At 35.0% G+C, this 14,894-nt stretch overlaps 1 protein-coding gene across 1 annotated transcript in view; it reads left to right on the top strand.

The window, feature by feature from the left end:
- LOC148841269 (uncharacterized) overlaps positions 1 to 14,894 on the top strand; it is a 92,069-nt gene that overhangs the window by 2,932 nt on the left and 74,243 nt on the right. Inside the window, exons 3-4 of the mRNA XM_088924352.1 lie at positions 2,252 to 2,323; positions 4,912 to 4,996. Coding sequence (XP_088780478.1) covers positions 2,252 to 2,323; positions 4,912 to 4,996 — 157 coding nt within the window. The remainder of the gene's footprint in view (positions 1 to 2,251; positions 2,324 to 4,911; positions 4,997 to 14,894) is intronic.

The raw sequence follows: 14,894 nt of genomic DNA, 5'->3' as shown, positions 1-14,894 counted from the left end.
TAGGTGTTATGAAACATTGTATTCATTCTATGATTGTTTTTAGTTATTACTCTTTCTCAGATATGCTTAATATATATTAGTATTTTTAATATATAATGTGCGATATTACCACATACACATGCATTGTAATTTTGCACACAAACACATTAGATCATGTCTGTAATGCTTACAGGTGGTCACTACATACTGTACACAGTGTTTCAAGCAGGGTTATTCCTATAATAATGATTACCAACCCCCTATAAAACACAACAATTATGTTTGTGCTTATTCTTTATTATGCAAAGCTTTTCATCCAATACATAATATTGCAATCTAATATACAGTATAAACACATCAAATTGTGTCTCTAATGCATAGGTTTACTGTAGGTGTTAAGCTCAATTGAAAATCCTTTATGTACACTGCACTGTAAAGATATGCAAATGTGACATATTGTGTAGTGCATAGAATTCAGGTTACGTAGCAGGTTCAGGAACATAACCCATATGTAAGTAGATGACTGTATAAGACAATATGAAAATTTCTAATTTGCTAGAGTACTACAAGCCTTTTACAAACAACCTCTTACTATGGGCTTTTTCCACAGTAACTCATATGAATTCCATTGGGTAATGGTTAGTGGGGTAACATACAGGCATGGTGCTTGTTGGACTGACTCCTTAGTTAAGTCTCTGCTCTAGGCCTTTACTACAAATAAAGAGTTCTGTGTTGCCAAATAGTATTTCCTAATAAAATCAGAATATCAAGTGCCCACACATTTTCTGTTTTGTTTAGTTTTTTTTGTTTGTGTGCTGGGGGTGGATTACAGTATTATTAGGTTTTGTTCAACAGTCATGGGCTGGTGGAATGTATTGCTAATTATGAAACCATTTGGGTCTCTTGTGTAGACTGTTTTTTTATTTTTTTATTATTTCAAAGCATACTCACAAACAATATACAACAAGAACATCTAATCATTAGATGATCGCAAGAATCAGAGATCACAATCACAATCACAAACTAGATCACAATCTCCATCTCTCCCACTCCCACATAGGATAACAACACGCCGTGTTACCACCTAGACTAAATTCTGAACTGAAGTACTCTTTTTGTTTGATTGCATGTCTTGAACCTTAAGAGGTGCTTAGTCTATACCTGAGATTATGTTGTAATGAATGAAAATTAAATATTTCATAATGAGTCTTCTCTGAATGTGTCAAATTTAATAAAAAAAAGTGGTAAAAATGCTTATCTGATTGCAGTTACTAAAATTTACAGTCACTTAAGTCCAAAAGATGGCACTGTTGAATTGCTTGAAAGATATTGTTTGATGTTCACATGGTAGTGAACATGGGAGATTAAATTGTTTTCATGCTGGACATTCATCTCTGAATATTATTTTAAACATCAGATGATTTTCTAGACAGAAGTGGTTCTCTAGTGAAATATAACAGTAACACACATATAACATATAACAGGTTTACTACTCAGGTTTTGTGCTGTACGATCATTTACGAATCTTCACATTTTTCTCCTGTTATTATACATGTATACTTAAACAAATACCTGGTTCTCCATCCAAACAAATCTGCAGTATTTTATACTCTGGATGACTGCTTTTAAACTTTTTACACTGTTATTACCAATATCAGTTGTTGTTACCTCCAATAACAATTGCTAGGAAACCTGTCCTCCAATCTGTAGAACCTTCTATGTCTGAAAGTGTTTTATTATCTGTGCTATCCTAAACTACTTTAATTATCAGGTAGAGTAACTCAGCGGTTTTATTGTTAACAATCCTTCTAGTTACTGGGTTCCCCCCTACTAGATAGAATTCCTTTTATGTCTATTTTCTGTGTGTGTGTGTTGCGGTGATGGAATGGGTTCATACAGATGTGGCTGCTACTGCACTCATACTCAGGAGTGGTGTGGACATGCAACAGTCGCAAAGTCCCCACAGGAAGAGAGAGAATGTGAGTGGAAGGACTCCTAGAGGGCTAATAGGTGTTGTAAATAGGGGTCTCTCCTTCTTGTATGGGAAGTTGGACTTCCACTTTTTGGGAGACCAGCAGAGAGTCAATATTCTCCTATCTGCTGCCAGTTCCCATTATTATTTGTCATGTAACTGATTTATATAGAAATCTGTTCAGCCTAAATGTGTAGATAGCTTCATCACGATATGCAGGAACACTCAATGTACTAATCAGAAAGTGAAGTTATTACTGTATGTAGTCAACATTAACTTAATCTTTTTTGTTTCATTTAGTAAAAGAAGGCAGGAGAACCATGCTTCACATTTCTATAGTATATTACTGGAAATGCTGTATGAAGTGCACAGGTATGTATATTTCTTAGCTTGATCCTTATTTGTATGCACTTTACAACATTGGTCTGTGCTTTAAGAATATAAGCAGAGGTCCAAAGAAGAGGAGACAATTCAGTCCATCTATCCTGTTTGGCAGTTAGTAGCTAGTTAATGTAAAGATCTCATTCAGCCGGTTCATGACAGAAGCCAGGGCATCCACTTCAGCAGAAAATGGGTGTGGGCTTTTATTTCACTCTCCATCAATACACATTCTCAACAGTCACTGATGCAGCTTTAGCTAAGTACTTCCCGGCTTAAATTCCTAGTTTTAAGAAGAGAATGTGTACATACATGTAGCATTGGCAAAATAATTTTAATTTACAGCATTCAATAGACTCTATCTAGCAAGAACATTCACCCACTTTTCATGTATCATAAGTAGCGTTTATCTATCTAAAACCATTTTTATAGCTTTTAAAGTCATGCAATGTCTAAGCTAGGCAGGGACACATTATTGTTTCTTATTTTTGATTTTCTATATATTTTTTTTTAAATCAGCTCCCCACTTTCACCCCTCACACCACTTTCTGTTTTGTGGAACACATTTTTTCCTAGGTTCACGCGTGCACTTGGGGTTGTTTTAGTTTGTAGTGTTCCTTTGTATTACGGATATTACTGTATTATGGGTAACTGTGGTGTACATCATGGCACTCATTTTAGAGGCTTTTACACTGTGCCCGACTTTGGAGCAGTTTGAGAAATGACACAAGGCTTTATTAATTATACTTTTTAGCACATAATTTTGTCAGTAGCGGGTTTGAGTCTCATGGTTTACTGGGAACGTATCAGATGTTAAACTGAGGAAGGGAGACAACCTCCACCCCCCGAACAGAAAACGGTGATAAAAATACATTCAAAAGGGTGCAGTGTGTTAACACAAACTCTGATAACTGAGCCGCTTGTAAGAGCAAGGTGGCTTTCTGTTCAATTAAATGAAAGCTACAGCACAGTCAGACAGTTTTAACAAAATTAACTGTTTGTCAAAATCAGTTACTTTGCAAACAGTACACAACTTCTCAAAAAGTACGTTTTTGTTTTCTCTCATGGAAAATAATAAAAGGTTAATTTTTTTTATAATTTTGAAACTTGGACAATATGCCAAGGTCAGCCATTTATACGGCGCCCCGGAGCAGTTGGGTTTAAGGGCCTTGCTCAGGGGCCCAACGGAATAGGATTCCTCTGCCAGCCGCAGGATATGAACCGGCAACCTTCCAGCCACAGGCACAGATCTTTAGCCACCACACCACCCAGAAATTGAGAACATTTCTCATTGCTGAAATTTGCATTAAGACAAAATATAGATTTTCTCAATGCGGATGAAACCCTGAAAGAGGCACATCATGTTACAAGCTACAGTATAAAAATAATAAACTCTTTTATATATCCAACTGAGTAATTCTGTTTTTATAAAATATAACTACTTTTTAATTAATTTAATATTTAACATACTGTAATACACAGTTTAAATGTAATAAAAGTAAATAACAATATGCAACTTAAATTCTGTAATTGGAAAAATACATTGACCGGAATTTTGAAACCAGGCATTTTCTTGCGACAGCCCTAATGCTTCCATAAGCCATATTAAACATTCACTGCACCACCTGGCGGTTGTACAAACTTGTGCAGTCCAAAAACAGATAAAAAAAACAATGGTCATGTTTGAGCATGACCACTACAAACTGCTCCAGTATCCGGCACACATTCTGAGTGGCTGCATCTGTATATTTTGAGCACATGATCATTCATGCTCTTACAAAGGCAGGCTAGATAAATAGAAAATGCATAGACAGCCATGTACAATGATGCTATTTGTAAAAATAAACAATAAATTTTGTGTCATATACTGAATAATATTTATAGACTAAAGTTGCTAAATTACTTAAAACAAGCACCAGATACAAAGTTCAGATACTGTATATAGTATACGTACTGTATACAGTATATACTGTAATATACCTTTCTCTAATTCAAACAAAGATACTTGAATTTTTTTATACCATTAATAAAGATTTGAAATGAGAGTGAATCAGAAACTCTGAGGTTTGAACATACTGAAGTTCAAGACATTGAGTTAAGCCTGTCTTCAGGTTAAGGGTGCTGCCTGAAAACTCATTTCATCTGAAGTGTGCAATTAACCCTGCATCTTGACCACAATAACAAACTGAAAATATGACACCTTTCTTCACCAATATCATTAACAGTTCTTTGCAAGCATATTTGCTCCCTTCCAATGATACCCTTTTTTAAAGTTAATATTTTAATCAAATTTTAAATGTTTCATATTAGCAAAAAATGTACATACTGTAAAAGTTCACTGGGAAGGGAGTGAATACTTTTGCATGGAATTGTAATATTAAGATGCTTCTTGTCTGTGATGGGCTGGCATCCCATCCACATTGAATCCTGCCTTGTGCCTGTTGCTTGCTGGGATAGGCTCGAGTTTCCCCTGAATTGAATGAAAAGTTAGAAAATGGATAGATGTTACTGTCTGAGAACTCATCATAATGTACTGCTGAGTTAAATATTATTATTACTCTCTCCATATTTTTAATCTATAGAAATGGACCAGAATTACAGCTCATAATTTTGGACAAGGTGCTGGGTTGGTATCAGACAAATAACCCTGGAATACAAAAAGTATTGGTAAGTGTTTTTAATTAGAGCTAAGCCTGTTTTCCAGATTACACTTCCAATAATGTGTTCTGTTTTTAATTTTTTAAGAACTTTCTTTACCAAAAGTAATCTTAATTAAGCATTCACTGCTGTTTTGTAATGAAAGGAAGAGAGAGAAATAATGAATGCGGTTTGACTGTAACATTGAAGTTCTGCAGGAAACTCAGATTCTTTTGAGGCCTTTGCTGCAATTAGGTCTGTTTAATTGGTAAATACCAGCAAATAAAAAAAGGATTAAAGAGGAAGCTATGCCATGGTCCATCGACTGGAAAGGAATAATCACTTTTAATGATGAAGAGTATTTCTTGTTTTTCTTCAATGTGTCTGCAATAGCTACAGTATATGACAATGGCTTGAGTAGCTCAACTACAGTAGGTGGCTGCGTCAGCATGCTTAGGCTGCAAAGGAACAAGTAAAGATTTATTCCATGCTGAACAGAGAAGAAACACAATGTTTCGAATGGGGAACCTTCTTTGGATAGAAGAAGGCTCCATACCCACACCCAAACCCGAACACAGCAGAAATGTTTTTTTTCTTCTCTTTTCAGCATGGAATAAACCTTTACTTGTTCCTTGACAATGGCTAGGTTTACAGCATGTTTTCTTTTAATCAAATTAAGAGTAAAAAAATAAAGAATTTTGTTTTGAGAAATAAATAGGGACTTAGTATCCTTTTGCATTATAAGGAAAGCTTCTCATTTTCTGGAAATGCCTGCTTTCCCTGAATTCCATGCAAATGATAGCAGAAGGGGAGGGGGTAATTTTTATAATAGCCTTTGTATAAGGCCTTCTGTGATTCTCGTACAGTTAACAGTGAAAGACCCCAATACACTATTTACAGGTAGAGATGAAAATGGTGAATAAAGCTTTGATTTTCAAATGGATTTGCCTGCTATTTTCATGGTCTTATGGTGTATTTTTGCTCACACTAGTTTTCACCCAGAATTTGTGGGTGGATTTTATAACTGGGATTTCAAATAGTAGTCCCGGAGGGCTAGTGTATCTTCAGGTTTTTTGCGTTTCTTTAAAATAATAGCAACTGAATTTGTTAAAGTGGACCAATGAAGCCATAACAATTAAGCCAGATTTATGTTTAGAAATTAATGGGATTTAAAGCGATGGTTTTGTTACATTAGTCTAAGAAAGAAGGAAAAAATAAGAGGGTCTTTTATCAGTAATACTTTGATAAGGAACTGTTATGTAAACATAAAATTAATTTACTTTCTGTCATACAGTATCTGCATTTCATTGTGACTGTACTGTAGCTTTAGTGACACTTGAACAGGTTCATTAACAATTTCACATGAAATACTGTAGGTGTTCATGTTAGTAAGTGGGCGTTTCATTGATTTTGCTGTGAAATTTCTCAATTTTTTTATATATTTCCCTGAACATATTGAGACCTTTGTGCTTATTTTCACAGGTTTTCCACCTACACATGTACACACACACATTTCTGACTCACTAGAGAAAAGCCACCAAATTAGCCTGGTTTAGCCTTTTTTGGTCAAGAGTCCTTCAGTGATAAAACATGAATAGGCTCTTAAGTACAGGACTTTCCTTAATCTAGTCAGCATTTATGTTTACATATTTTAATAACTTTTGAATGTTACAACCTTGTAGTGTTCACCTTTTTTCTGCTTGATACATTATGTGAACTGAAATGCACTAATTATTTAATTAGTCTGTAGCTGAAGGAAGAGATGGCTAGAAAGTGATTCATGTGTGTGAGCTTCTCCTTGTAATACTCAGATGTCAACATATGAGAAAAATGATGAAGTCTTTGGCAGGAAAGCTGTCATCTGTCATCCGTTTCATAATGATGGTGATGACTCTGCCCTTCTGCTTTTATGTGGGCTGAGCTAGCCTTCACACCAGCAGTAGAACAACTTTTTTTCTAAGCTTGAAAATGCATTTATTAATGAAAAGAAGTAAAAAAAATGGCATACAAAACCTTTCCTTTTACTTAGGTTAACTGATTGTAATATCTTAGTGCTAATTACAAAAACATCCATATATGTATATGGATATTTATATATATAATATATAAGACATTTATATATAAATATATATATATATCATGCAAAATAAATCCCTCATTCCAAAACAGTATTGGCTTCACCAGCCAATTAATTCATAGTTAATAATAAGCCAGGTGTGTCACATGAGATAAACTGGGAGTAATTTATGAGGAGTAATGACTTAAATGAATTTTAAAATATATTTTTCAAGAGAAGCATGTGAGTGAGAGAGTCAGGTTGTAGTAGTAACAGCATTGTGCCATATGGCATGTAATTCAATCTGTCAATCCCTCTGATTTGACCTGAAAGAGACAAATGAAATTAGTACTGAAAAGCACTACACTTTACTGTACAGTACATGCATTTACAATATACATTTTAGTGTGAAATCAAAATTGAAACTCTAATTAAAATTGTAAAAATAGATGTGTGAAAGTGTTTAGATTAGTGACCATCATGAAAGAAATAAAATGCACAGAAATATTAACGATTTAAGTGTTGCGGATGATGGTGACAGACACCTAGCCTAGTGTAACAGATTTGTTATTAGATACAAAAATAATTTTCTCACAGACCACTTCCTGAAATGTTTGTACATTAGAGAACTCCTATAGAAACAGCAGGAGAGCACCCACTTTAATTCTACATCATGTACTGTATGTGCTGAAAGGTATACACCCTGTGGGCCAGTTTGAAACACATATCTCTTAACATTTATCAGCTGAACTTTTTTAGATCAGCATTATAATAGTATCCCACTTTTTCTTATTAATTGCAGAGTTTATGGCTCTAATTAAAATCTTATGAAGGGACTTCAAAGGATCTTCCCCATTTGTTTAGAACATTCTATAGAGCTTTGATATGGATATTTTAAGAATTTTTAGGTTTTATAAAGAAACCTAATTTTTTAAAATATGATATGAGTTAATAAGTATGTTGGGGCCAAATATTATTTATGCTAATATAATTTCTCATTTGTAGGTGTTTACATACAATTTGTAAGTATCACATTGAAGTGCACACATTTGTTGAAATAATTTCAGTGTACAGTACACTACTTCCCTGGAATAAATTTGCTAGTTTTCCAAGTTTCCAAGTTTTTCATAAGCTGATTTCCACCAGTATAGTCAAGATAGGTGGGAACAGGTAAAAACTCTCATCACTGTATATCACACACTAATAACTGTATAAGTCAGTAGTTGCTTCTTTACTGTCATTTGCATATTAAAATGGCTTACAAATATCAGCTTCACCATTGGTGTATCAGAATTTGTATGAACTCAATCTAAAACATCTAACCTGTACACCCCATACATAGCATTTAATATCGGGCAGCCTATCCAACCATGTTCTGGGAATGCTGACATCTATTCATTTATTAGTTTTTTAATTTTACTGTTTTGCTTTGTCTGAATTGCTTTTTCAGTCACCATATACATAACAGTTGTTCACTTAATAAAATTAACCCAAATTTCAGACCTTTTCAGGGTATCAACTACATTCCCATTCCTTCTAATATTTTTTTAAATGAAAGCATTTTGGAATTCCTTACAAATTATCATATGAAATATCTTCTTTGTGTTACCACAATCTAGTTACAAAGTAAATAGATGACATTTTAGTGTCCACATTAATGAGATATGGGCCTGCAGGATCCACATACAGTAGCTCCACCCAGCTATTAGTCTTTACTTTTTATCAAAATCAGAGAGATATTTGTCATCGTTATCATTTCAGGAAGCCTAACCCTACCAAATGCAAATTTTAGAGTTTTAAGTAGAAGACTGCTAATCATGCCTTTTATTAACAGACGGAATATAACCAAAACTCAAGTCCCAATGATTTTTCAAATTGAAGACGTTATATACCATCTTTATTTTTAAATCTTTCTCATAGAAATGGAGGCCACCAATAATCTAATGTGTGTGTTGTTAATTCACACAATCTTTGATTAGAAAGCAGTCTCTTTTTCAGACTTATGAGTGATCAGGTTATGGCCAGGCTGTTTATAATTTTAAGTAATCTATTCAAGCTGTACACATGTGATATAATCATACTTCTGATGTAAGGCCCCCGACAATTCTCGGATAAGGTACTAATATATCATTATACTGAAATATATAATTATAAATTATAAGTCATTGGAAACTGTCAATAAATATCTATTTGCTCTAACAGGTGTACTTTAATTCTTCTTGTCATTGGATTTCATGAAATGGTGTGTTTTTTGGGATAAATGAGGGGTGATTTTCTTAGTTAAAGGGGCATAGTCAGACAACAGAAAATAGCTTAACTGAAAATACAGGGTGACAGGATACAGAAATGTAATCTATAAGCTACATGAGGTTAAAACAGTAATATTTTGGAGCAGGGCTCAAGAATCTCCAAATAGCTAAAAAAGCAAGATCAAGCTTCCCTTTTTTGAGAGTGGGAAGTCTGGTAATGGTGATTAGTTTATACTGGTATTAATCCATCCATTTTATCACCACTTTATCCAATACAGGGTTGTGAGGGAGCTGTAGTCTATACCGGTAAGCAAGACAGGATGCACCTTGGTCTGGTAGGGTATCTCAGGGCACACACAGACACAAACACACACTCACACCAGGGCCACTTTTCCAGGAAGCCAGTTAATTTACCAGAATTACTTTGGACTATGGGAGAAAACTGGAGCATGTGGAACACCAGAAAAACATTCTTGTATTCAATAAGTATTTAAAATCATTCCCTAAAATGATATGTGAATAAACAATATCAACTACTGTATATGGCTAAATGTGTCTATAAACAAGCTATTATTATCCTGATCATTTGGTCCGGAAATGCATTCTTCACCATTAGTAAAGAAAAATATACTAATTAGAGTAATTAATTAAACAGTCAATTACAGTAGTAACAATAATTGCTCTGGCTTCCTTACCAGGATATGTTGGTTGTATAGTTAAGGGTAATTTTATATGTATTGGTATTAACACACACAACTTGTTTTTTAGATGAATGCAATGAAAAGTATGTGGAATGATTATTCCAAATTCAAGTTCAAATGAGTCCTCATAAGGCATGCTTAATGAATCCCCTTTTTAAACTGTTCAGTATTTCCCTGTTAATAGGGTTGTTCACTCCTTTGGTTTTGCAAGTGTATATTCTAATATTAGATTCAAGTATTTCTACATAGCCCACTCCATTATTACTGCATTGGACTAAATTAATAGTTCACATCGGTCACCTTAGCTTCTAATATTCATTTTTGTAAATGACAGAATTTGCAGTGAGCATAATTAGAGTAGCATAATAATTGATAGTAAATCAAAAAGATATAACACTGACAGGGATGCAGAAATTAGAGGACAAAGGTTATGAAAGAAAAATCAAAACTGGTATTATCAAAAATAAAACAGGCATAAATAAAAAAGCTACTCTTGAATGAGTTTGTCATTCTTACTACATTCGTTGGACAAGAAAAAAGGGCTTATAAAGGTAATGCAAGGAACTGGTCCCAGTCTAGCAGCCAATAAAAATAAATGTTGAGGATGAGCCTGCATGGTCCCCAGATGAAAGTAGAAGAGATAAACCTGAATTAGTTAAGAGGCAGTGAAAACCTTCTCCCACCTCTTAAGTACACTCCATTTCTCCAATTTCATGCTCACAACTGCATGAAATATTTCTCTATATACACCTTTGTAACATTGGTATAGCAATAGATCAGGCCAATAAATACACAATACAAAAATAAACAGGAAGTAAAATGGAAAACAAACAAGAACATAAGACACTGTATGTGATGGTACTTTTTTTATTATTATTAGCACATACAAGAGGGTGTTCTGTGAGAAAAATTAGTCTCCAAAACTGTTATCCAGATGCATGTACAGTATACAGTAAGTAATCAGGAACTGGCTTTGTGATTGGCCTTATAAAGGGTCCTGCTTTTTCATTAGAATTTCGTTATAAGCCCACAGAAAAATCCTAAAAGAACCACTTTTTTTCCAATTGCTTAATTTCTATCAGCCCAGTGGCTTTCAATATCTACTATAGTCCTGTCTGCACACATGTCTGGCAATCTCCATTATTGGAGGCACAGTGGTAGTGTATGCTGGGGCACTGTTTTCGTACCCAGGGATAATTCTTTTCAAATACAGTAAATGAACATGATTAAGGCTTTCTTTTCCACCTAATAGGCTAAATATTCTAATGTGCTAATGGCAACCATACTGTATATGTTCAACTGTTGTTGGAATGGTAACTTCAAGAGCTTTCAGTTTAGTCTCAACAGTGGTCCTGTAATCCTCTAGTACGTACTGTGAATGCATCTGTCTCATCTATCCTTTGTCCCATAATATTGAAAATTACTGTAACTGAGATATTTAAAGTTGATAATTTAGTGTTCAACATGGAAGCTTTGTTTCCAGTTGCCTTAACAACAATTTTTTTTTATATTGATTCCACTGGGACAGCTCACTTATCAGCACCAGTTAAACACCTATTGCCATCTTTCCCATCTCCCTCCAACTGCCTGAATAGTTTTTTGTGTGTATTTTTGACACTTTGCATTTTGGCTTGTTAGTCAGACTGGCTCCCTTGCTCAGGGAACTCTTCTTTATCTAGGGTTCAAAGGTATGTCCTGTCCTTTCATTAACTTTCTATTGGCTACAAGGAGCAAATTCTGATTTTAACACACTTACTCTGGGAGTTTCTACGGTTCCTGTGCTGGGGCCATCACTGTTTAATTTTAAAATGATGTGTTGCAAAACTGTGTTGTTGTTTGAAGCACAAGAATATACGTGTAATATTGTTCAACCTTGCAGATCTACTTACTGTAGAGTCAAATTAATTTTCATTTGTCTTTGCTGCTTATTTGAAAATCCCAAGGATTATTAAGACCTTCTTTAGATCATATACTGTATACAAATTAGGAAGAGCAGTGGGTCTAATAATTAAAATTCCCTTTGGGCTTTCCACAAATTACCTTTCTTCCACTGAGCTTTCTATCCTTAACATGGTTTTTTATTTCCATGTGGTGTACATTTTGACAGTCATTTTTCTCATGAGAATATGAATAGATTTTACACATGTGGGTGTAAAACTTTTTAAAATAACCCAAACCGCCTCAGTGATTTCACACTTTTACTGTATGTGAAATTCAGGTAAATATTTGTGAAAATGTTAACTAATATAAATGTTGATTTCAAAACATGAAACTAGTGAAGCCGCAATTAAAATTTCAAGGCAATAAGTAAGTTATCATGGACAAAAAATGTATAAACAAGACTGTGTATAAGCAAATAATATTGCTAAATGTGCCTGTAACCTAAATGTGTGTGTGCACACATGAAGGGTGTTGCCATTACAGTACATCGCAACTCGTGGTTCTGGGGGGTTGCTGTATCCCTAGGCAATCAAGGCAATTTTGTGTGAAAGCAACAGTTTATTTTAAAAATAGCACAATCCATCAGCATACAAGAATGTTTTTATTCTCTCTGTCTACCAAACATAAAGACACAGATTATCTATGTAAAAAAGTTCTCTGTACAAGCAAGTAGTGTTTTATGAATTTACAACATATGGCAGAACCACATGAGAATCCAAGTAGGTCATACACGTGGCCAGTTTGTCTTATGCCCTCTGCATACATATCTCACTTATCAAACCAAAGTCTATTCGCACTATTGTACTATTCGTACAATGTTGGCTGGACTAAGTCAGCTCATCATCCTTAAAAACTGGTGTATTCATAACCAGCAATTTCTAAACTAGCAAGACAATACAACCAAACAGTCCATCAGTGATCAGCCACAAATAACAATACGTCACAAAGACTGGCACATCATTATGTTCCAACTTTGTGAACATTTTGTACTCCTGCTGTATGTGAAACACCAAGTCACAACAAGTGATTGATGGCAACTTGATTGCACTTGTTATCCTTCTTGTGGATTCATCCAATATTCCTGCAGACCAATGCACACAACCTCACAACAGTCCTCACAATAGTCTTAAGAATGTAACAGTTGTGCTGTTGTACAGCCTCATCACCAGACTTGAGTCCCATTCAATACTCTTAGAATTAGCTTGTGATGACATGTGGCATTGTAAGATGGCAACTGGATATGGAGTGTCAATTGAGGTGAGTTTTCATCACCAGAAGGCACTGCAGTGGAAAAAACACATTAGATTACTAGAGAACTGGTCTCACCTGGGTGAAGCCTGTATCCCATATAAAGGTTCAGTAAGTAAGCAATATAGGTCGACTCAGGGAAGTCGGTCCCTCACTGGTTGGTTTGGGCAGTGAGTAACAGAGTCTTTGGGAAGGCTCCTGAAGTCAGCTCATGGGGAGCTAGACCTCACTGGCACAGTGAGAGACTGGATCTCGCAGTGAGATACCGGATGACTGAATCCTCATCAGCAGATATGTAAGTAAGGGAAAGTGGATAAGATTTTCAATGTCAGGGAGACATTGAGAGGCTGCATCTCATGGTACAAGGCCAAGCAAAACATCTAAAACTGGGAAGGGGCCGGTTACAACAACAGTCCCGCAGGAAACTGAAAAATGCTACAGGGAGCCTACTTTAGAAAAAGAGAAGGGCTCTTAGAGCAAAGAAAGATGGTTTGAAGTGAGGCATCTGTTTACACAGGGAGCTTCAGGAAATGCTCGGTTTCGTGGCGAGACACTCATAGTAGTGGAACGTTAATGGCTACCAGGTTAGTGAAATGTCTAGAAGTAGGGGGTCTTAGACACAGATGGATAGGGTAACTCAGAGCAGGGGAGGCTCTCACAAAAGTAACAAGTAGGAAGACGGATAAGGAACAGGCCAGGTCAAAAAGAATCGACCGTGTCAAGGTTGTTTTCACTGTCTTTCTATAGCATGGAACTTCATTGTTAAATAGGTGTGCAGTTGCAGACTGATGTAAAGTCAAAATCTGGTTTAAACAGCAACTTCAGTCTGGACGCCACCAGTACAGGTGAACAACAACTTCAGTCTGGATGCCACCAGTACAGGTGAACAACAACTTCAGTCTGGACGGTAAAATCGGGGGTTAATGTGGCAGATTTCCCCTACACTCGGCTATCATCCAGAGGGATTAAAAACAACTAAAGACAAGGTTCATTATTTACCACACTTAATGAGAGGAATGGGATTTAATCCCACAAGACAGCATCTGCAACCTAGTACAAAACATGCATCTCAGATGTACAGCTTGAATGGCTTCCAACAGTGGCTTTCATTGTAGACCCTCTGTTGATGACAAATATTAATCAGATAATGAGTTTATCTATGTCACATCTGTTCAATAAAATACCAGTGCACCTGCTATAAAAATATTTCTTATTTCACAAATAATAATTTTGTAATTTGTGCAGTTAAAAGTGATTCAGTACATTAATTATTTCATACAATAAAATTATGTTATTATATGTATATGTTGGTTAAATGTTTAGTTTGGTCCTTTGTAAAATGTAGACTATTTATATTCAGGAAAAAAATGTCCCATTTTTATGTTACTGTATTGTTATTTAAAATAAATATAATAATGTATATTGTTATAATCATTTTAGAACACTGTTCTTCCTTATACAGTACATGCATATACAGTACAATAAATAAATCACATAATTCACATAAATGTTCAGCCATAGCTATTGTTGTAAAAGTATAGACGTGGGTTTTACTTGTGATCAATTCTTTATAATTTATTGATGTTTCAAACAAAATAGAGCTACAACATGAAAATGAACAAAATATTTCTCTTACTACATACAAACCAACCACTTACCCATTCCCCCTCATTGAAGCTCCTTTTAAAGTTCCTAAATACTATACATGGGATTCCACAAATGCAGCCAAACAG

Source organism: Atractosteus spatula, chromosome 1 (assembly GCF_055471065.1).
Source record: "Atractosteus spatula isolate fAtrSpa1 chromosome 1, fAtrSpa1.hap1, whole genome shotgun sequence".
In the NCBI taxonomy this organism is placed as follows: Eukaryota; Metazoa; Chordata; class Actinopteri; order Semionotiformes; family Lepisosteidae; genus Atractosteus; species Atractosteus spatula.
Note: the sequence above shows the minus strand (reverse complement) of the source record. Positions and strands in the feature narration are given on the sequence as shown.